At 50.8% G+C, this 23,178-nt stretch overlaps 5 protein-coding genes across 5 annotated transcripts; 4 read left to right on the top strand and 1 right to left on the bottom strand.

The window, feature by feature from the left end:
* Nucleotides 1-737: 737 nt before the first annotated feature.
* Nucleotides 738-2,537, top strand: LTHEOB_11569 (Peptidase aspartic protein; the record flags this gene model as incomplete). Its single annotated transcript, XM_035508339.1, has 2 exons — nt 738-1,302; nt 1,363-2,537. 2 exons carry the CDS (start codon nt 738-740, stop codon nt 2,535-2,537), a joined length of 1,740 nt encoding a protein of 579 aa, XP_035365892.1.
* Nucleotides 2,538-5,247: 2,710 nt separating this feature from the next.
* LTHEOB_11568 (Integral membrane family protein) lies at nt 5,248-6,752 on the top strand (the record flags this gene model as incomplete). Its single annotated transcript, XM_035508338.1, has 9 exons — nt 5,248-5,394; nt 5,446-5,550; nt 5,606-5,796; nt 5,850-5,963; nt 6,017-6,097; nt 6,150-6,217; nt 6,269-6,298; nt 6,355-6,395; nt 6,468-6,752. The coding sequence occupies 9 exons, from the start codon at nt 5,248-5,250 to the stop codon at nt 6,750-6,752; spliced, it is 1,062 nt and encodes a 353-aa protein (XP_035365891.1).
* A 3,655-nt stretch (nt 6,753-10,407) lies between these two features.
* Nucleotides 10,408-11,925, top strand: LTHEOB_11567 (NADH oxidase; the record flags this gene model as incomplete). Its single annotated transcript, XM_035508337.1, has 3 exons — nt 10,408-10,607; nt 10,698-10,963; nt 11,030-11,925. 3 exons carry the CDS (start codon nt 10,408-10,410, stop codon nt 11,923-11,925), a joined length of 1,362 nt encoding a protein of 453 aa, XP_035365890.1.
* Nucleotides 11,926-12,492: 567 nt separating this feature from the next.
* On the bottom strand, nt 12,493-13,409 carry LTHEOB_11566 (Short chain oxidoreductase protein; the record flags this gene model as incomplete). Its single annotated transcript, XM_035508336.1, has 4 exons — nt 12,493-12,672; nt 12,737-12,893; nt 12,946-13,053; nt 13,105-13,409. The coding sequence occupies 4 exons, from the start codon at nt 13,407-13,409 to the stop codon at nt 12,493-12,495; spliced, it is 750 nt and encodes a 249-aa protein (XP_035365889.1).
* A 1,325-nt stretch (nt 13,410-14,734) lies between these two features.
* On the top strand, nt 14,735-16,240 carry LTHEOB_11565 (Mfs general substrate transporter; the record flags this gene model as incomplete). Its single annotated transcript, XM_035508335.1, has 5 exons — nt 14,735-15,040; nt 15,101-15,196; nt 15,248-15,629; nt 15,684-15,774; nt 15,832-16,240. The coding sequence occupies 5 exons, from the start codon at nt 14,735-14,737 to the stop codon at nt 16,238-16,240; spliced, it is 1,284 nt and encodes a 427-aa protein (XP_035365888.1).
* Nucleotides 16,241-23,178: the final 6,938 nt, after the last annotated feature.

Below are 23,178 nucleotides of genomic sequence, written 5' to 3'. Positions count from 1 at the left end.
CATATTGTCTTTGCTCTCCTTGCCGGCGTCGAATGATTTAGTTTTGAATTTCGTATTGCGCATGTTGGATATTTCTGGAACGCGAATCCTTATCGCGGCTGAATTCTATCCAACGGATCGCCCAAGAAAAATTGCTACAGAGACTCGCCGAACAAATGCCTCACACATAAGTCAGGATTGAACATTATACAAAAAATTCATTAACTGCTGTTTGTCACGAAGTCGGGATGTGAATTGGTGGTACACACCTCCTTGAGACCTGCAAATAACTCCAAAAGTTTTTTCGCAGACCAAGTAGAATCAAGCGGTAAGGGAGCTGAGCCGTGCCGGCTATGGTGTACTACAACTGCAGGGTACAGAGGCTGAGAAGCTCGATTTGACAGTTCCTGTCGCACAGCAGATGCTTGCAACATGACTTATCAAGACAACACGCTTCGGAGTGGCAAGGTATGAAACATGCGGTGCTCATCCAGGCAGTAAGTAATTCCGCCTTTGCCGTAGCTGAGCCAAGACATCTGGTTGCCTTCTCCTAGGTGGTCTAACAGTAACACTGACACAAAAGTTCCACTCTCAATTCCGGTATGAGACAATCGGAATTGCGCTTCATGCGCGCTGTCTCCTCCATTGGGCATGACAATTCTCGTGTCCCCCGGGAGTATTTCGCAGTCTGTTAAAGCCCGGCCTCCTTGACTGAATACTCCTCCCACACTCCCAACCAACACTGAAGCCTCAGCAAAATGGTTGCAAGCTCGAACACAATTCCATCGCCATTTCCACTTACTCCCACAGACCAATGGGATGGCATTGATGGTAATTGGTCTACCTTTCGCATGTCCATTGGCACCTATCCTCAAAACTTCCGTGTATTGATCTCCACTCGTGGATCTAATCCTTGGGTACCCCTTGCAGAGAATTGTCAGAACCAGGATTCAGACTGCGGGAATTTGCGTGGTGTCGAACAGTTCAACAACAGGCCAAGCTCTGGATTCCGAAAAAATGAATCTAGCACGTGGAAAAACTTGGGTATGTATAGCCTTTCACTGGAAGAAGACCTCGGTTATCAAGGAAACGGTTTCTTCGGGGACGACACAGTTCGCCTTGGTTATGATGGGGACAACGGTGCTCTGGTGCAGAACAACTCCCTCGTAGTCGGCACGTTTAGTGATCACTACTACATGGGTCTACTGGGCGTTAGCAGCACCCAGACAAAGGTGGGAAGTGAAGATACCGTCAGCTTCATTGACAGTCTGAAGAATGACCGCCAAATTCCAAGTTCAAGCTACGGATACACGGCTGGTGCTAGTGAGTTCCCTTGTTCTCTTTTATTTATTTCCGGGCGCATATTCTGACCCAGAGATGCAGAGTATCAGCGCAAAGGTGTTCCCGCAAGCCTGGTGCTGGGTGGATACGACGAGTCCCGACTCGAGCCTGCAAAGCTCGCCTTTGACTTCGCAAACGACGCCGATCAGCCGCTCAAAGTAGGGATTCAATCCATTATCACCAGCCGAAGCCTTGCAGCGCAGACCGAGGTCAACTTAATTCCAGTCGGGAAACCTGCCCCCTGGTCATATATCGACTCCACTGTTCCGCATCTTTGGCTTCCGAAAGAAGTTTGCGACAAATTCGAAGCAGCTTTCGGCCTCACATATGACGAGTCGGGAGTATACCTAGTCAACGAAACAATCCATGACAGACTTGTCCAATTGAACCCGACTCTGACATTTCAACTGGGCAACGATATCCGCATCAACACCAACAACACGTCAATCACATTACCCTATGCTGCTTTTGACCTGTGGAAAAGGACCGCAACGAACAGCACAACAGTGCGCTACTTCCCTCTTCGCCGATCCCCTAGCGAAAAGGAGAACAAAATCGGGCGCGTCTTCCTTCAGGAGGCCTACCTGATTGTCGACCATGAGAGACGTAACTTCAGCCTCTCGCAGGCCAAGTTCGCCGATCCTATGCCTCCACCTGACATTCGCGCGATATATTCCCCAGGTACAGTCTTCCCTGCTAAAGGCCGCGGTCTCAGTCTAGGAGCCAAGGCCGGTATCGCTATCGCCGCCGTGCTCGCCTTCCTCCTGGTCGTAGCGGCCGTACTGTTTCGCTGTTGGTGGAACCGTCGCCATGGGGAGAAAGGGAGGTCGCGAGGAGCCAGCATTGCAACCAGCACAGCTCCAACATACCGAGAGAAATACGACCAGCAACCCCCTGGGTACACGCCGTTGGCGTACGATAGCAACACCAGCAACAGCAACCACAACCGCATCAAGCCAGGTGAGACCTGGGTCGAGATGCCGGCGGGGCAGGTGGAGCGGAGGCCGGAGCTGGAGGGCACCCAGAGTTTGTCGTACGAACTAGCCGACAACCATGAACCAGGCCCCGTTCATGAGATGGAAGCCAATGCTACCAGCGAGAATAACGAGGCAAACTCGAAAGCCACGGATGGTGGTGGGAAGGTTTCCACTGAGAAAACAAGCAACAAGAAGCGTGGGAGGCGAGCTTCGATGGTGCCGTTTTCATCGCATGATTGATATATGTTTGGTTTGTCGCCGCCCCCTGTCTTTTGACCGTCATATATGCCCTGTCCGTTTGATACAACATGTATGCCAGCCTCGTTAAGTAATTGTAAACGCTGTATTCTTCGTGAGAAAAGAGCCCCTCCTCGCCCTTCCACAGTGACGAAGCCGGTGTGCTTGGGCTTTGATTGAAGTTTCAGCGTATATAGTTTACGCTAGCATTATTGGATAACTTCCAAAACGCTGGACCGCAGTGTAATGCTATTCTACCTAAAAATAAAATGTTCAAGACACCTCTTTGGCAGCGTGATACGGCAGGTGAACGTCCTAACATAGGGTGGGGTCCGATTGACAAGGCCTGACACTTTGTCGATACGGATAAACACTGGGGTATGCTGTAACACCCGTGTCGCTTCAGCTACTCGATGCTCTCATAAGACAGTTCAGATCTTCCGTCAACAATTAGAATGATTATGCCGTCATCCTGTTGTGTAAGTCTGAATTGCCCTTCAGCTGAAAAACTTGATGTGGAAGCAGAGTTCATGAATAAGTTTCAGATCTGCGGCATCATCTGTGTGGCTTCATCGATTGGGCTCGTTTCCAGCTTGTTTCAACTCGGCTCGTCGGCACCCATCTCCTTACCTTACGTCAGAATTCTGCGCTCTCGAAATCGCGGCTCTTGTGGCCAGATTTCTCCGCGTGTCAGCAATAGTAAGTGTTCTGATCATTTACGACGGCAAAGAGATCTGTTCTTGGCATGGTGTCACATACAACACCTGGGTGTCTATTCTCTTTGCGAATAGCGAAGGGAGCCTGGATTTTGCTTTGGCAGAGTTGATAAGTCAGTGAAAACTGATATTGTCCCATGACTGTGAGCGCTGACGTTTCTACGCAATCTGCGATTTTGTCCGAGCTGACCAAACCTGTTGGAAATTTATTGAAGCAAGTACCCTTTGCATTCCGCAGTACTTGTCATGAGCTCTCACGATGATGAGTACACGAAATAGGAGAGCATCTGTGTGAAAGTCCGGCGGCTTGGCTGTGCTGTTGCGTGGCCCATACATGGGAGGCAGATTGGAAGGTGCAAGTTCGCTTTCGGGACTGAGTGAGCGAGTTGCGGCAGGGTAAACGCAGCTACTGGGCTAGGATGCAGATCCCCAAAGTGGGCCTTTTGTTGGATGTCAAGTGCTTAAGAGACATCAGGGGGATCAGATGTTGAGCTGTCCTTGGCAAACGCCGCGATCAGCGGGTCAGGGACCAGGTCATTCGCGTTGTCGCTTGCAGAAGGTAGATATGGCACGAATGAAATAGCCTAATGTACTAGGCGAGGCGGCTCCACAAGCCACTCAGGCGCACATGCATGAGGCGCAACGCAAGCTTGCATAAGCCTTGCGTTAGAAAGGATTTGGGACCAGCTCCCTCGCTTCCACCGCCTGCACGATCACGCAAATCTTGCTTTTGCCTCTCATAAAAAGAAAGGAAAAAGGAGAAAAAGCGGATCACGAGCGCATCAAGGATCATATGGTGCTTCTTTTGAAGGATTCAAATGGGTTGGTCACCTCTAGCGTGTCCTTGGGTTTGCTTGGTCGGGTCCAGGTTCTCGAATATTTCAAAGTCGCCGGGGGTCCAGAATTGGGAACTCAGTAGGCAACAAGGGTCACGGCTCTGTAGCTTATCACTTCCCATGCACGAACAATTGGATTTTGTGGGGTTCCCCTACTAGAATCCGGACCTGTCTCCGCCACTTCCTGTCCCGCATCACTCGGCCACAGTGTTGTACCCCTATCGCATTTTGAGGATGCGAATGTTGTGCTAGGAACATTCCGAGTGCTAAGAATAGGCGTAAAGATGCATTAAGTATGTGTTGGTATTTTGGCATGTGAGATCTGCGCGCACTTCGTATGAATCTCGATTGAATGCTTCCCACTTTCCATGACATGATTGTAAGCAGCGCGTCAAACATGATGCGCGCTGGCTTGGCAACGGACAGCCCAAGATTGATTCAGGTACCAAACCATCTGCGTGTCACCAAGCGGTGGCGCAGATAAGTCCGAGGAGATCAACTCAGGGTAATTGCAATCCTTGTGGGCTGTCTCAGCGCGAGCCTTCGTAGCTCCCCGGCGGGTAGCTAAGTAGGCTCCCGTGTTCCCAGGATTCCCGCACGAGGATCTTCCCTAGCGCGGCTCTCGGTTACCCTTTTCTGGGGGTTGACAGGTGCGCGCTAAACTTAATCTCCTTTTACTGCTGACTTTGCCCCTGCGCCGGCTATCGCGCGTCGGAGACTTAACGGTGCGATGCAGAAGGCTAGAAGCAAATAGGCAATTGCGCCTGTGCCTTGGGCTTATCGCGGGCCTACCTAGACCGAGGAGTGACGCGGGACGGGGGAAAGAAGCCGGCTTGGCTCCTCGGATTGCCGCACCAAGTACGACCTGCCGAATCCCCCTTTGGACGCGGCGTTATTAGCGTCGCTTAACGACCAATCGCCACTTTTACAACGACGGATCAACACCGGGAAGGATGAGCTGGCACCGATCACATCTTGCGCCCACGCGGTCTGTCCCCGCCTTAGCCCAACAAATAGGTACCTGGCAGTTTCGGACCCTGGTATAATTGTCCAAGGACTTTCTTTTGTTTGGGCAAAGTACACTCGTGCCTCGAAGGTTAAAATGTACCTGGTCTCCGCTTTAATTTCCATCCGCGCGGTACCTTCCTCAACATCTCAGAGATGGTTCTCTACGACAACTCGCGCTACCTGGCCTTCTGCGTCATCGTCCTACTCACGTCCAGCTTCGTTTCTCTGATCTTGCGCGTCTATGTGAGGCTCGCAAAAAGTCCATGGGGATGGGACGATACAATCGCGATGGTGGCTTCGGTAAGTACAGCGTGGTCCGGAAGCCCTCAGCTGTGGTGTTGACAACAAAAGGTCCCATTCGCGTGGCTCTGTTCCGAAACTCTCATTGCAGCCAACAACGGACTCGGTGCTCATGAAGAGCACATCACGCCGGCCATGTCGATGCAAGCTTACAAGGTATGCGCACCCCTTTCCGTGTTAGGTGGTGCCTGTCCAGCTGAATGTCACACAGGCTTTCGTGCTTTTCCAACTCGCTTACTGCACGTCAATTGTACTCATCAAGCTGAGCATCGCCTTTACCTTTGGACGAATCATTACCCACCAAAAAGGTATCTTATGGACTCTGCGGATCACAGTCGGAACTTTCATGGCCGTTACTACGTCCGTGGCCATCTACTGCGCGTGTCAATGCCAACCCATAGCGTACGTTTCTACGAAAATACCATTGCGCCCCAAGGAAACTAAAGATGGAATAGTAAGAGCTGGAACCCTGCGATTGAGGGGCATTGTCAACCGTCCAATATTCTCGCGTCTCTCAGCATGACCGTTACCGTCTGCAGCATCGTCAGCGACATCGTTATCGCCATTCTGTACGTTGGCCTGGCCACACTGTTTGCATTCCGCCAGTCTGATTGCATCATAGTCCGATTCCGCTCCTCTGGAATGTTCAGATCAACCGATCTGCAAAGTTTGCTGCCTGCTTCCTGCTGTCGCTCGGCTTGTTGTACGTATATCCCCACGGAAAGACCCCGGCAAGCTGGATCTAATCGTCTTAGCGCGTGCGTTTGCGCTTGTGTTCGCCTTGGATACACCCTGGCGTTGACTTCGACCGAAGATTATCTGTGTACGTCACTCACGTCGATGATACACAACGGGAAGACTAATTTGATCACAGTCCAAGTATACGGCGTAACAGTCTGGTGTTGTACGTATCCGTGGCCTTGAAGCCGGCAAGATCTCAGGACTAACATCATTATCCAGTTGCCGAGGTTGGCGTCGCATTGACAGTTGGCTGCCTAAGTGTAAGGTCCCCCCGCAAGTGGTGGACGACGGCGTTTCACGAGCCGAGGACTAACGGCGTTCTTTCCCACCAGACCCTCCGCCCACTCTGCGTCTCATGCCTGGGAAGCAGCTTCAAGAGCAGCCGCGGAACTTCGGATTACGCGAAGGGCAATTCGAATTACGCGAGGGGAACGTACGAGCTGAGGAGCAACAAGGACGGCCTCATCCACTCGACCGTCCAAGCAGGCGAGGTCACGACCGCCACGAGCGATAGGGCTGGCAGCTACACCGATAACGACAGCGACCGCGGCATCCTTGGCTCCGACGAGATTCGCGTCACCAAAGCTTACCACGTGAGCAGCACCTCGGCTGTGTAGCAGCATTATTAAGGCGTTTCATATTATAATATCTGTTTTGTGGAGTGGTATAGATTCAACGGCAACAAAAGGACGGTGTTTAATGGCATTCGCGGGTTCATTCAGATTGCTTCATCTCGGGGGCCACACATTTGGCGAGTCACTCGGCGAGACTTCAGGCGGCTACTCAGTGCATTAGACCGATACCCCCAGCGCGCTGTAAATCATGCAATTTTGTAGGTAATTGTTTGGAAGATCGTGGCGAATACGAAGGCTCTGCGCAGTGGGCCTAGATGCTTGTGCGATGGGACTTCAGCTCGGCCTGTTGGCTAGCGGCCTCGGATTTAAACTGACTCAAGGCAAGACGTAACCGTCTCAGACCCATTCCTTCAGGCGATGCGTTCGTGCAAAGTCACCAATCATATCGTCCGGACGAGTCAAGTACGCACAGGCCATGGTTCGCCTCGTACATGGTACGATGGTAATGTTGGCGGGCAAATGAGAGGCCCTAGATACAGCTGACAACTTGTAACTTGGGGAAATGGATCGCTTGCGAAGATGCGCCTGAGACGAAATGCCATGTTCTGAGTCAGGTGTGTTTCCAAGGCGGTATCATCATTGTTGTTATGCTCGGGTTCACCGAGATGTTTCAAGCAGGGCTGGGGAATCGGCTAGCCGATTACCCAGCCAATGGCGGCGCCACACCCGACAACGCCCACGTGAACCAGCTACAAACAGCCTCAACACCGAAGAGGGGGTGGAGGGGAAGAGTCATGGGGTCTGCACTCGCAAAGGAAACCCCTGGAAGAAAAAGAGTCGTCGTCATGGAGGCGTTGCTGGCATGTGCGGTGAAGTACGTCGGCCCCGCGGGTGATCAGTGCGCTTCTCCTGGTAGCTGAATCGTCATCCTCCTCCAGTTTGTGTCCCAGCTCTATCAGCGATGATGAATAGCATGTACGGGCGTAAGACGAGTCTCTTGAATCAAAGAACTCTTTCATTCTCCTTTACTATAGATCGTTCTCGCCGATTAAGCGGAAGTAATATCCTCGGACCTTCCGCGACTCGCGTTGGTAAACAATGCTGTATAATTGGCAGCTTGATTGTATAGCAGATGAATCGAAGAGTAGTTAGCGGACTGTGTCATGCACATCGCATCCTACACAGTAATCTTCAGGGTCCTTGTAACCAGCAAGGTAGACATCATGCACGCTGGTCTTAGAAATGGACAGACTAATATAGAGCAAGGTGATGCGGGGTAAAATAATGGGACACCTCAGAATTGAATGGCACCGGTTCTACCATCTCATCAGGCTATAGAAAAGCTAGCGTGGTCTGGTGTCGCCGCTGACCGCTTCTCCACGACACCGGTCAGGATTTAATCCAAGCAGTCACATATCACACTGTCAGCTTCTATAAGAACAGAAAATGTACCTATGGGAAGTGATGCCGGGGCAAAAGCACGGTGAGTGTAACCGCGGCATTCACCGTGGTCATCTCAGCCCTGTGCTCTCTACCCAAACTCATTTAATCGCGCACAGACACCCAAGGCTGAATGACGTCTTGTTGGTGAGCCATTGTCATGAAGTGAAGTAATAGGCGAAAATATCAACAGTCGTCCTGAATCGCATACCTAATGTTGTTCGTTTTCTACAAATCGCCCGGCTTCAATTGGTGGCTTTCATCTCAGCAAATGTACATCTTAATGGCATTTTTAATATCAGTGCAAGCCGGCCAGCCTTGAGCTGTGCAATACATATGTATGTTGATGATGCAATCTTGCACATTCTTAGCTCTGCTCTACTAGGATCACTAGGCTGAAGACGAATAAGCCCCCCTGATTCTGTGACACGTTACCACATCTCAGCCGCAGCTGAAATTGGTGCAGGAGGAGATCCAAAGGGCTCACATGTATCTCTTTGTGGTTGAACCTATCATGGATTGCTAAGGATTACAAACATTGCACATGCTCGGGATGCACTTTGGACTGGCCACTCGCTGTCCAACGAAAGAGTGGTACAAGCCTTATTGAGACCGAGCCTCGGCCGCATGGTGCATTGCAAGTAGTTTAGTACCGATATAATGTGTGCCATCGGTTTGGACTATGAGCATTAAGGCACTGTTCTGCAATGATGAGGGACAATCGCCTTCCTGAGTTTTCGGCTTCTCTCTAATAGCACGAAGAACATGCTGCAACGTTGATTAAGACCTAGCTTATCAAGTATAGTGCGTATGCGTCTGTGATGCGTGTAGCTGAGTAGACCCCGGCTGTCTGGGAATTGCATTGCTGACGCTCTCGCCTCGAAGTCACTTACACCCCGCACCGGGTTTACGCTTACAGTCATAGATGCATCCGCGGCCGCCGATACTTGCTTTGAATCCCATTTCAGTCAAAGCGGCACCACTCCCATTGCTTCGACCACCCGTAGCTTCAGCTATGTTAAAAGATCACACATTTGACTTCGCAGCCCCACTAGCCTTTCACTCCCCGCCCTTACCGGTTGTGTCAAGAGCGTGCTCCAATGGCGCTCGAAGTGTTTACAGCAACCTCGTACGTCACTGCGAGACAATGAAGGGCGACTTGAGCATCTCTACGTTCTGTAACCGGCACGTTCCTTCAGAAGGTGTTCGCCCCGATATTGGTCAATCCCAACTGTTCACTTTGACTATGTGAGAAATCAGCATCCTTATATGTGCAAATTAGATTTAACCTTACATTATTAAGCCAAACGGACGCTAGAATAACTCCTTGCGTGGACTGTGAAGGCTCTCGGCGGTGTATGTTGTGCGATGGGAAAAAGATAATCTGGCAATAGTACCCAGGAACCAATCAGGTTCTACCGCCGGAAGACTGTTTTGCATGCAAGGTACAGGGACGCCCTACTGGCATTTGCGTGAGATGCCGAAACAGCAACGAGACCGATCAGTCCAATGACCAGACCAATGGGCAGCAGCAGTAGACCGCATCAGACTGATGGATATCAATTTGACGGGCATATATACGCATGGGACAAATTTTGTTCAGTTTTCTCGGTTTAGGCAGTCACGGTGATGCTACATATGACAATTTTCCGCGATGAAGGGCTCGATAATCGGTGCGGTCGATCTGGCGGAGCCCACCCGATCCGGAACGCGTCCTTCTCCACCCGCGTCTTCCTCAATCGACGCCGCTAGCATTGTGCAACCAGCTCTATTCGTAGAACTCAACAATATTTCTCTCAAATCAGTAGAGGAGTCTATAAGAGTCTGCTTTGCTTCAATCTATTTGGTGTTGAACTCAATATCGTCTTAAATGAATGACTAACAATAAACTTATGTAACATCAAAAAACCGGCGACTTGGACAAGCGGGTTTGTCGGATTTCCGGCAGCATCAACCCCCGTCATCCGGCGCTTACAAATTAGGATTTCAATCGGATAGCCGGACTTCTTCGTGTTGCATATTCTATTTCGCTCCCTATGCTTAATTTGGTAACCGATTGGTTGCACTGGTCACCATGTGTTATTGTAAGCAGTCGGCTGGCTTTGCCAAAAGCTAGGCAATATGATGCCATCTAGGTTGGCAAGAATAAATAGATCCAGATGACAACCTCTGGTTTACTGCAACTCCATTGTTAATTGAGCAGTCTTCAGCTAAACGTTCTCATCTCTACAATCTGATACTTCTCACGATTGGCACCATGCCTTTCACACGGTTCACCTCGAAGAACAGCGAAGGCGCCCATCGCCTCGCTGAACAGCTCAACTTTCACTTCTCTGGTAGGACTATGAAAAACCGCCTCATGAAGGCCGCCATGGCCGAGCAGTTGGCGACATGGGACCCAGATAGCGCAGAGAACAGCGGCATTCCCACCAAAGAACTAATCGAACTATATCGCCGGTATGTTTTGATTTGCTGAGCTCCTGGGAAGAGCCAATGCCTTCCTCCTGACATGTGCAGAAATCACTGACGAGTCTTCTTATTCCAAAGATGGGGCCAAGGCGCAAACAACTGGGGCATGATCGTTACTGGAAACATCTCCATCTCGTACGAGTCCGTTGCCATCCCGGGAGATGCCATCATCACGCAGGATGCACCGTTCAGCGGACCTCGCTTCGAGGCCTTCAAGGAACTAGCAGCAGTCGCCAAAGCCAACGGCTCGCTGATAGTCGGACAACTCAACCACCCGGGCCGCCAACAGCAGGCGAAATACGCGCGAGGCCACGAAGTCATCGCCCCTTCCGCCATCCAGCTCGGTGCGCCACTAATTCCCCCAATCCCCAGCGACAGCCGTCCTCACTGACACGCCTACAACAACACAGCCCCAAAATCCCTCATGACCTTCGCCAAGCCCCGCGAAGCAACGCAAACCGACATAACCACCGTAATCAACAGCTTCGCCCACGCCGCCGCCTTCCTCGCCGCCGCCGGCTTCGACGGCATCGAGCTGCACGCCGCGCACGGCTACCTCATCGCGCAGTTCCTCTCCCCGAGCACCAACCGCCGCACCGACGCGTACGGCGGCTCTTCTCTCCGCAACCGCATGCGGCTCCTCCTCGAGATCGGCGCCGCCATCCGCGCCCGCGTCTCACCTTCATTCATCGTCGGCGTCAAGCTCAACAGCGTCGAGTTCCAGGCCGGCGGCCTCACGCCGGACGAGGCGGCCGAGCTGTGCCGCGCGCTGCAGCAGCAGGCGGGGGCCGGGTTTGACTTCGTCGAGCTGAGCGGCGGCACGCTCGAGACGGTCGACGACATGCGGTGGGAGAAGCCGAGCACCGCCGCGCGCGAGGCGTTTTTCCTCGAGTTTGCGAAGCAGATTGCGCCGGCCCTCGGCACGCCGGCGGAGCGTAAGACGAAGCTGTTCGTCACGGGCGGCTTGCGGACTGTTGGCGGGATGCTGGCGGCGCTGGAGGGCGGGTGCGATGGCGTTGGGCTGGGGAGGCCGGCGGCGCAGGAGCCGGAATTTGCGAATGATGTGGTCGAAGGCCGCGTGCAGGCCGCGGTGAGGGCGGTGCCGCCGTTTGATTTGGGCAGCAATTTGGGGATCCCGCTGGTCATGGCGGCGGTGCAGATGAGGCAGATTGGGCAGGGGAAGGAGCCGTTTGATGGGAGTGATGAGGAGCGCGTTGCTGAGTTTCAGAGGGCGTTGGGAGAGTGGTTTAAGGCTACTGCGGCGAGCCAGGATAGCCTTTCTCAACATGGTTACTTTGACTTTTAGATGGCGCTGTACTATTAGAACATAGACCTATGCTAGAAATTTCTTGAACTGCCCATTATCCTTGTTTAATACTATAGCTAAGGTATTGAATGCTAAACGGTCGTAGGCGACGACCCGGGCTTTGGCGGCGTACGAGGGCGCGACTGGGTTGGTTCAGTGGTGGGAGACCCACTTGCGGTAAATCATTTGATAGAAAGGCAAAATGCAGGTCTCATGACCGCAGCTTCGGATATGAGCTTCTAATACGGGCAAATTTCTGTTCAAAGCATGTGTTTGACTGTCAAGTTCTGGATGGACTACACCATATCACGGATTCTTTGATATTCCTCGATAACAGAACTAATCTTTACAGGAAGATCATTGGAAAATTAAGGTTATATCGGCATGCATGCACTGTTGGCGTATACGGCGAATCACGCCGATGCGGTCTGTCCAGCACGCCTTCTTTGCGCAGCCTAATGGATTATCCGCTATGTGCCCCAGCGGCAATCAAAAGCATGTAAAACCAGTAGTACGAGAAGTTTGCCTCATTGAATTACTTCCGGACAGGCTTCTTCCGTCAGTTCATCACCATGGTGGGTTCTCGCCGAAGTACGTGCTTGGGGGTGGGGCATCCTTCATCGCGCCGAGGTCATAGAATTTGCCATTGTCCACAGTGGTCATGCGGGAGGCAAAATTGAGCACCGCGTTAGCGCTTTGTTCCGGCGTGATGTCACCTTGATTGCCACTCAAGTCGGTCTTAGCATACTGCCAACGCGGTCAGTATCCACAAATCAGATAGAAGAATGTAGTGATGTGCTGAAATGCTTACACCTGGTGAGATTGGCACAACGGTGAAGCCCTCCCCCTCGAGCTCCAGCGCGTATTGGACCGTGAGCGAATTGAGGGCTGCCTTGGAAATCTTGTATGCTGGCACCAGCATTGCTTTCAAGGCAGACGCCATTTGAATAGAGCCAAGAATCGAAGAGCTGGGCAGTCAGCGTCGGCCTATTATCATAGTTTCCCACGGTGAGCACTCACACCATGATGATTTTCTTCAAACTGCCTTTCTTCAACAACGGCAGGAAAGCGCTCGTTACCGCATGGACGCCGAACACATTGACCTTGAAAACATCTTCAAGATCCGTCCTTACGCACGTCAGTTTCATATGCACTACAAAGGCGTCCGGGAGAGCTCACATATCCTCTGACTTGTTCCATTTGCTCCCAACTCCAGCATTGTTGATGAGCACATCTAGGCCACTCCCACCCAGCGACTCGGCAACCTTGCTGACCGCTTGTTTAACACTCTCTTGAGAGCTGACCTCTAGAGGGAGCCACTCGACACGACCTCCCGATTTGACAGTGAGCCGCCTCAGGCTGTCAGTTTCGGTTCGCGACGCCGCAAATACTTTGCCAACTTCGGTAGTTGGTTTGGATGCAAGGGCGGTGACCAAGGCAAGCCCAATGCCGCGTGAAGAACCGGTGACGAGGTAAGAGGCCATCGTAAGCAGTGTCTGATATTGTGATCTCTACTACATTTACCAGCGTTTATACTGTTATCTTATATAGTGTAGTCTCGGAAACGGAAGAACGGCACCCGTTAGAGCTGACAAATGTGCGAGCAAAACAAGGTTCAAGACCTCGGAGTTTACTACCTCCGATGCTCGTCTGTGGTTCATGGCTCCCGTATGTCGGAGTTTAACTCCGCATGTGCTGGGGCATGACTAGCTAGGGCTGTGGGAACAACACCAGCAAACTCAAACTCGACAGGGCAGAGGTCAGCAGTTCGATGTCTACCTTTGTGCTATATATTTTTCAGAAATACCTAACAAAAGAAGTATCCTCATTGAGTCTACGCGGAAATCGTTTCTCTTGTTTTCTTTCTCTTTTCCTTTTTGCTGTTTCCCTCTTCAGGACATTAACATGCATAAAATAATCGTTGACTATCCGTATGTAGGCTCTTGACTTGTCCCTTTCACCAACACGCGCGAAATCCTACCTTACATCTGTGTTCGGGCATAAACGTCCTGGGTACCGCTTCCGAGCTTGAGTGAACTTCTGAGGCTTGCTAACAAGCACCGAGGGCTTTGGCCTTTTATGAGGAGATACTCTGAAAGAGAGGGATCGTTTTCGCAAAACAACAAATCCATCATCAATGGAGACATGTCTCATCCCTTGGGAATCTTTGACAAATTTGAAAAAGAGTTCTCGAGACACGAGTGGAATGGATTCCAACTTTTTATTATAAAGAAAAGGTGGCGGAGAAATTTACGCCTTCGCAAAGTTGCAACCCTCCAATAGCAGACACCGTTATATCTTCAAGGCATTGGGTCTGTCTTCCAAGAAAATCTATGAAATCCTGTTCGGCGACAATTGAAATTCTAAAGAGCGGCCGGTTCTGAAGGTGGAAGTGCGCCATAGCAATGAGCGATGGGATTCATCCAGACTTGTACGAATTCTATGTTGGGGCGGACTGAAGTATTATCGCTCCTGCCATGGTTCAAATTGTCGCGATCCTCGTTTACTAGTCGTGGGAAAATGTTAGGAATAGACCCCCACTCTTGCATATTGTGGGCCTCGTTATCCCGCCAATACCCGCCCCAATCCGCTGTGGCGTTGCTGCCTAGTTTAAAAAACTGTTCAACCCCTTTGTACATTTTTCGGGACCTCTCTAACGCTACCCACTCAAGCTCGACAATCCACAGACCTCTCCTATCCATTTTACGACAGGCAATAGTACTCTGCGAAAGCACGAGAACGATTTGGCGTTTCTCTACCAGCGAGAAGTGTACATTCAGCAGTCAGACCCCCGGCTTTCTATTTAACAATGAGGGACCGAGCTGATCTTGTTGAGCAAGTAGATCTTGAACATCTTTCGCAAGATGATTCAAGCATCGTCTCGGACGGTGAAGGAGGCCTGCAAGCATGGCTTACCATCACCGGATCATTCCTTGTCTACTTCGCTTCCTTCGGCTACATGAATAGTTTTGGCTTCTTCCAAGACTACTACCAGCAGCACTACCTCAGCGACTATGCACCCTCTCTGATTGCCCTGATTGGAACGCTTCAACTTGGCCTCATGTATCTTGTTGGCCCGGTGGCAGGCGTTCTGTTCGACGCGTACGGGTTTCAGGTACGTCCAGCACTGGCGGTAGTCCATATTAATTCACTCGAAAATGCTAAGGATTTATAGGGACTGTACGCTATAGCTGCTGTTGGTTCAATCGTGTCCTGCATTGGGCTTTCCTTTGCTCAATCGGGACACATATGGCAACAGTTTCTATTTCAAGTATGTTAGCTTTTCCGGAATGTCCGTTTGCTGACATATTGCAACAATTAGGGAGTCGTATTCGGGCTTACCATCTCGTTCGGAACGCAAAGTACTCTTGCTATTGCTGGACAGCATTTCAAAAAGAAGCGCTCACTTGCCATGGGAATCGTGGCTGGAGGAAGCAGCGCTGGAGGTGTTTGCCTCCCAATCATGTTCTCCCGCCTGGTGCCGCAGATCGGCTTCGGCTGGTCCATTCGAGTCGCTGCCTTGATCTTTCTCTGTTGCTACGGTACGGCTACGGTCATCTCCAAACCGAAACTTCCGCGTAAACCCCTCAAGTCTGCGCGTGAAATCCTCGATTTCGACGGTTACCGAGACCCTCGCTACTGTGCTATAGCCGCAGCCAACTTTGTTGGAAATCTGGGGCTTTATATCCCATACTACTACGTTGGTAAGCTTTGCTTGTTGCGACCTACTTCACACGTCATAATTTAACTTGCTGCAGAGCCGTATTTCTCCATCGCCTATCCAAACGCCTCTATCCGGAGCTACCTTCTTCCCCTCATTAATGCATCAAGCTTTTTCGGCCGCCTCTGGTAAGTCTCCAACTCCAAGTACTTTTGCAACAACATCTTCTGACAGTCAACAAACAGTGGTGGATATGCCGCCGACCACATCGGCCGCCTCAACCTGCTGTACCTCATGACCACTCTGTCCGGAATCATCAGCTTGGCCATGTGGCTGCCAGCCACCAACCCCGCAACAGTCATCGCGTTCACGTGCCTCTACGGATTCTGCTCCGGGATCTTCATCAGCGTCACGCCGTCGGCCGTTGCCCAGATCTCGCCGGAAGAGAAGCTCGGCGCCCGTCTCGGCGCCCTGAACATCAGCGCCATGACTGTCCTTGTCGGGACGCCCATCGGTGGTGCTTTCATCAAGAATGGCACCGTTGAGGAGTACAATCGGTTGATTGTCTACGGTGGCGTCACGACTACCGTTGCGGGGCTTCTGATGTTCGCTGCCAGGATCCTGTGCGATCGGGATCTCAGGAAGAAATGGTAGATGCGCCCCCCCAGCCGTCGAAGGATCGTAGATCATGGTTTTTGGAGGTTGGAAGCATTGAATTAGGCTTCGGCGAGGGCTTAGCAGTTGGCAAGTTGGCCAAAGGAAGTGGTGACGGGACCGGTATTGCAAGTTGGGGTTCAGGAAATGGATGTCCGAAGAGCTGTTCATGTGGAAGAGAAAGTTCGGCAATTATTGGGAGATGAGGAGATTCAAATTGAGTCAGAATGGTTGTGGTCAAATGCGTGCTTTCAAGTGAATGTGATGCTGTAAATCTGCCACGTCACATTTTGCTACAAGGTCAGTCTTGAACAGATCATTCTGGTTTGCTTTGGCCAAGCGCTCATATGCCCCTCAGGGCCGTTATTCCGCTGTCGCTGTGTCTAAATACCTACAACTAACGCACTTGAGCAAGGCCTGAGTTTTGGAGGTGGCTAGGTTTACTCATGAAACTTTGCGGGACCTCCATGTCAACGCCGGCAAATCGGGTTCTGCCATGGCATACCTGACCTGCACAAGTCATTCGGTTGCCTAATGTAATCAGGGTAAAAAATAAACGGAGAGGAGAGTGTGCATGCCATTATCAAGGGTTGGGACTGTAAACCCCGAACGTATGGGTAAAATGCAATGACTGTTCAGTGAAAAAAATAGGTAGCTCGTTGCAAGAGTCTCACTTTGCAGGTGCAATAAACTAACATAGCTTATTAGAAGACTTTTCTAGTTCGACTTTGTCATTATTCTTAACCGTGAATAAGAAAGCAGGCCGTTTATTTTTCATTCTGAAGGACAACAACAAGTGAGGCACAGAGAGAGAAAAAAAAAAAAGGGCAACATCAACCCATAAAGAGACGTCGTAAAAGAGAAATCCGTACAAATTATTGCTTAGTCCTTCACTAAGTATCCCCGTGGAAGTCGATTGCCGTCGCCTATTCCGTCACTGACATTTATGATGAAGTGATCATTGGCATACGCCTCCCCGTCAGGATGCCACTCTACGGTTTCCAACATGTCCACGGCGCACCTCGGGCATATTCGCCGACCGCAGACTAAAATGGGAGAGTTGTAGGCCAGCGATTTGGAAATATTGACTTTCATGATGTCGTCAAATACAAACGTGTGGTGGATATGGCGAGGTCTCCCAACCTCCCCTTCTCGTCCCTGTTCGAAAGACCATTTGCCCAATAAGTCATCGAACGTATAGACGAAGTTATTGCCGACCTCCAATTCTGCCTCTATGTTCCATTCCACGTGGGCGCAACTCTGAGATCCTTCTGGGCGCCCGGAAAATGTGAGTACGTTCTGGGCCATGCTTCCAAGCGCGTCTGCGAGACACACTATCCTGCTGTAGTTCTGAGATTGCACTCGGGTCAAGAGTGTGTATGTTTCGTCGACAGGGGAAGTTGAAAGGATAAAGTCATACGCCACCTGAGAGCTGTCAAGCACAAGCTCGTCGAGAGCGTTCCATGGGTGCTGAGACGCGTTTCGTCCATTGAAGTTGCTGAAAGTCTCCTCCGTAGCTCCAGCACGAATGATGGCAAAGTTTCCGCTGACTGTGCGGGTCTGGCGGCGTTCATGGACACCAGTGGCTACTCCAAGCCGTCCTCTTTCTGTGATCAAGCCAAAGCTGCCACGAAGACTCAAACTCCGAGAAACATCTATCCATTCTGCAATAGCTGATAGATTTCCGTACTGAATTGCGGCGATGTTTGAGCCTTCAACAGATAAAGATGCGATCGATTCCGTTGCTTCGAGTACCGGAATGTCGTTGCCAAGGAGAACGGACGCCGCGACGCCAAACCAGATATCCCATAGGAGATATCCACCCTCTGCAATGTCGAGAAGTAGGCGACTGACATTATGAGCAAGGTTTTGTGGATTTGACTTTGCGGATCTGTCATCAACTCCAAAGCAGTCTGCAATTGCATGGCCAAGCAACAGCGCAACCTGCACGAGGGCCATATTCAGAAGGCATCCGGTCTTCAGCTCCCAGTCCTTCGGGTCGGTGGCTTTCCTGCATTCAATGCAGTTGCAGCTAGGCTGGAGTTTGATGAGCAGATCTTTCAAAATAGGAAAATAAAGAATCAGCCGTTTGAAATCATGATGCTCTGTTCGGCGTCCGTAGAAAGGCATTGTTCCTCTGTCGGGATGGGCAGGATCATCAGTGTCCATATCATCCCCTGCTGGAGCAGCATACACAGGTGTAGTGAGAGGATCATTTCCCCATGATATGTTGAAAATCCCCGGGCTTCGTTTCATGATGTCAATGATCTGCAAGGAAGGAGTCTGTCCTGTCGCGCGTTGGGCCCCAAGCACCACGGAGAAAGCTATTTTGAAATTTGGCGGAGGAGAAAGAAGGTGGAGTTCGAGGAGCCAGCGCATGATGTGTTGAGCCGCGCATCGAATCGGAGATTTGTTGACCTCGAGCTTCTTCTCAACCATACAACTTAGTGATCTGAACTCATACAGACTCTGTCGAGTCTGCGGCTCACAATCCTCCCCGGTCTGAGTCGCGTATCCGGATGACAGCTTGGTGAATTTATCGCCAATGATGTCGAAGATCTCATATTCATGCTTGGGGCCTGTTACTCCTGTTGGAGCGCATGAACCATCTCCAGGGCACGACCTTGTGATCCTTATTTCAAGTTTCTGAGGGTTGTCACCAAGAGCCTCTCGAAAAAGGATTTTCCCACTGACAGTCACCGTGAGGTTGCCGCCGAAATGATGAACCAGCCAAAGCGTGAGGTCAGTAAGGATGTGCTTGGACTGGATCATGATATCCCCCTTGGTGCTACCTAGAGCTTGAATGATCATCTGGAGTCCTTTGCCATCCGTGAAATGGCCCATTTTGCACACGTTGTATAAGCTCACTGGGAGGCTTAGATCCAGCTTCTTCGAGTTCACAACATTGTACCAGATGCTGGACACAATCTTTCTAAGGACACTCAGCATTTGGAGCCTGCTGAAGTGCCCAATCCGATGGGAGTTCTCATGAGAACCAACTTTAGGTCCAGCCAGCATGGATGAAATGCGGCTGACAACTTCGTCTTCTTTGAAAAACTGGTAAAGACATGTGGTAGTTGAGACGAGCCACGAAAGCTCAGAATCGCGCGTAAGCCACATTCCAATGGTACCTGATTGTTGAAGAATTAGAGGTAGTACCGACTGGGATGCCTTTTCAGCGATGTCATCGAGGTACGATTGACCCATGACATTTGGGTGGACAACGCTGCTAGCCCGTCCAAGGCATTCAGCAAGATCGTTTCGGTCCAGTCTTTCACGCGACAGCCACTGCCCGAAGTCGATCCCGAGGCTCAGCAAACTATTAGTCGTAGCGGATGAGCCTATGAGTGCTGTGAGAAGGTCGACATTTCGAGCAGCAAGGTCCAGACGTCGTGAAACGATATCCTGAGAGGGAGACATTGGGGATTCAACTTGATGATGATAATGCTGAAGAAAACATTTCAGCGCCCAGATTTTGATTAAGTGGGTATTATCGAGCTAATAAGAGGTTGGAGGCTGAGTTTTCGCAACGCCACGACGCCCATGGCGCTCTAGGCAGGTATGTCAGCCGATGTGTTAGGATTTCATTCGTCCGTCGAGGGCGAAACACAAGGCATACTCCGTAGAGTGAGGGACTCAGTACAGCCTGAATAGCAGACAAGGCTGCGTGCTTTCCGTCTTTTCCCAGCTGAAAAAAGTTTAAACCATGTGGAAAAATATATCGAAAACTTGCATCAACTTGTTCGTTACGCCCAGCAAACGAGTTGATCCATGGTCCAATGCTGCGATCCTTTCTTGAGTTGAGTTTGTACTTAAAGCAGGATTGAGACATATCTGATGATGACTGCATGTTTTTTTTCACGTGACAGGGCTGTGCATCACGCATGAAGCGCTCACATTGCGGCATGGCGCAAACAAATAGCCAATCACACAATTGCGAGGCTGCCAATCAGTAAAGTATGTCAGGATCTATGTATTACTTGTTTGACCAATTATACACTGTATAGTTATCCTCGCCTATCGTGGATACGGTAGCTTCACCTGAAACATCCTTGCCATTCGCCACTGGAGAAAGATTGAGCTAACGATAAACTACAGACGAAATATCTAAATCCCTTCTTAGACAATCAACCTTAACAATCTTCCGTTACACAGAATGCTAATGTTCGGTGAAACCTTTTCCGTAAAACTCAAAAGAACAGCAGCTACAAGCAAAATGTCCGCACACAGGGCAGGTGTATTTCCACGCGTCCACCCTATTGCCGCCAGTACAGCACCCACAGCAGTACCAGATCCAGCCAACATCCATCCTGATTCCTTGAGATGATAGAGTTGTCCTCACATGGGGTTGTTGTGGCGTAGAGAGCACATTGACTTGAGCCCCAACAGTAATTTGTCTAGGATGATATTTTGTTAATACATTCAGTATTTTTCATAGAGAGGAATGCTGGTATACCTAGGTATCCCCGAGGATGTTTGAGCTGTTGTGTTGTCGTACATTGTTGTTCTCGGACAATATTTTCGATAAACAATGAGAGGCTTTCTTCGAGATTGAATTTTGAGAGAGGACGTTTAAGACCTCTGGCGAGTTGAGAGCGGAGGGTTCAGCGATAATCGCATCAGAAACGGCGCATCTTTATTCTCGAACTTGGGTGAGATACCAACATACTACTAACGCCATCCTTTTCTAAATTTGAAGCTACTACGTACGCTCAAAACCATCGTGCATCCTATACGAATATCCTTGTTTACCCATTATGGATAGTGCGGCTCTATTGCAGCCCCAGCCACTAATAGCCGAAGATCATGGTTTCGCTGACGGCTATAATCCTTCAGCGATCATTTCCATTTGCAGTGTGTTCGATGTCCTCTTTGGGATCGTGGGCCGAGCACCCATCTGATTGGCCTATCACCAACCCTGCGGGGCTGAGTGAGAGCCTCAACTCCGACGAGATGACGCGGGGCAGTAGGGCGAACAGGCATCCACAGACCTGACATCCGCTCCAAACCCCATTCAGCCAAGACTGATTGCTCCCAGGTGTTGACCGAGCCGAGCATGTCGACGAGACGATCCGAGCCAAGCGTTGGCGAGCCGCAGGGTCCGCCTGCGGCGCCACGAGCCGATACGCGCGAGCTAGCCTTCCGCGATCCACCGCCGTCGTTCCAGCTGCCAATCGCGGGCGGGCAACCCTTGCTGTTCGTCCAGGTGGATGCAGCTAGCGAGAGGCAGAAAGCGAAGCCACGTGCACGGACGGTCAGACGCGATGTTCGGAGCCATGTCAGGTTTCATGCGCACGAGAACAAGCGACGGAGCGGGATACAGAAGGCTGAAAGGCACTCGCAGCAAGCGGCTGTAGTAGCTGCGAGGCTGGACGAACACACGATCTGGAGCATTAGCATGGGGAATATTGATCCATTTGACTCGATGCCGGTCAAGGAGACACCTGTTTACCGGAATGTTGTGGAGTTTTGTAAGCGAATGAAGCCTCGCTGCTTTTTGTTTCAGACTGTGGCTGATTTAAAAGAGAAGACTTTTTTGATCTGCCGATTCAAATCCCGTACTCTGATGGTCAGTGTGACATTTCACAAACTTTCGAGACCCAATGGCTCATGAAAAATAGGCAATGTTGCACCTGAACTTCGCAGGCAGAGTCCACCCCCATGGGCGAACTCGTTCTGGCGGCTAGCAAAATTTGAGCCTGCCACATTCCTCGCAGCCATTTGGTACACGGCTATCGTATATAGCATCATGCGAGGAAAGGAGGTGAACGCCGAATTCTTATCGTGGGAGTATCAAGCGGGTGGCCTGGTCGGAAAATATATTGACTCCGGATGCCCCATATCTGACTCTATCGCGGCCGCAGTTTGCTGTCTGGCAATGTGTGCAGTAAGTATCACCACTTCATTTGAAATATGTGAAGCACCTATGCTGAAAGAGTATTAGACCAACCAGGGCTTCCACGAAGTATCTGATAAGCATTACAGCGGCTTGATTGGCATCGTAAATGCTCGAGGCGGCCTTGGCACGTTCGAACCATTCACACAGAGCGTGATCGTCTGGTCCGAATTCTGCTTCCACATGCGCCACATGACAGTTCCAGCGTTGTACAAAGAGCTTTCTCCAGGCAGTTTGCAGCAGTGGAGGGAAACCTTCCCACTCGAGCTGCAACGACAAGCTTCACTTCGGCATCAACGCGGCCAACCTCGCCTCCCATTGATGGGAGCGGATCTTGATGCTATACTTCTTAGCCTACACCACTTGAGTATTGCTCAAGATCCAGAGTGGGCTGGGCAGACGACCAGAACAACCATGCGAAGCATCCTCTACGACTCAGAATACAAGCTTTTGTTTATCCTAGCAGAATTCAAGGTCGACCACGAACGTTCCACGCATCCACCAACCCTGTCAGCGGCGCAGAGGGTACGCTGTGCGGTGGCTCAGGCAGCACAATTGTTCCTCCTTGGCGCACTGAGTGAAATGCCTTTTCGTAGAACATTGTACAATTTTCTTGTCCAGCGACTCAAGGCGACCCTATCTGTATCTAATCTGATTGACCAGTGGGTACGGGTAGCCCACTTACATAGCTTGACATGGGTACTCTTTGTTGGATGGGTCCTCGGCGGCAGAGGCGTCGGTACCAGATTGCCACAAGAGTGGTTTGAAGAGCGCCTCAGGGGGATCATGTGGCAACTCGATCTGCCTTGCGAAGACTTGGAGAAGATCCTGTTACAATTCCCTTTGACCAACGCGTTCTGGGGAGAGCATTGGCAGCAGCTTCGCTGAAGATCGGCGAGCTGAGCTCCAAATTCATCTATGCGCATCGGTTGTAAATGCGTTCGGGCGCACCAGATGATGCTTCATCTGAGCCTATTGATTCCGCCGTTGATAACGGCACATTGGCTGTCCGGTGTGAGACAGAAATGGATGTGGTCTAGAA

Source organism: Lasiodiplodia theobromae (genome assembly GCF_012971845.1).
Source record: "Lasiodiplodia theobromae strain AM2As chromosome Unknown scaffold_50, whole genome shotgun sequence".
Taxonomy (NCBI): domain Eukaryota; kingdom Fungi; phylum Ascomycota; class Dothideomycetes; order Botryosphaeriales; family Botryosphaeriaceae; genus Lasiodiplodia; species Lasiodiplodia theobromae.
The sequence above is the reverse complement of the archived record's forward strand: the minus strand, read 5'-3'. Positions and strand labels throughout refer to the sequence as shown.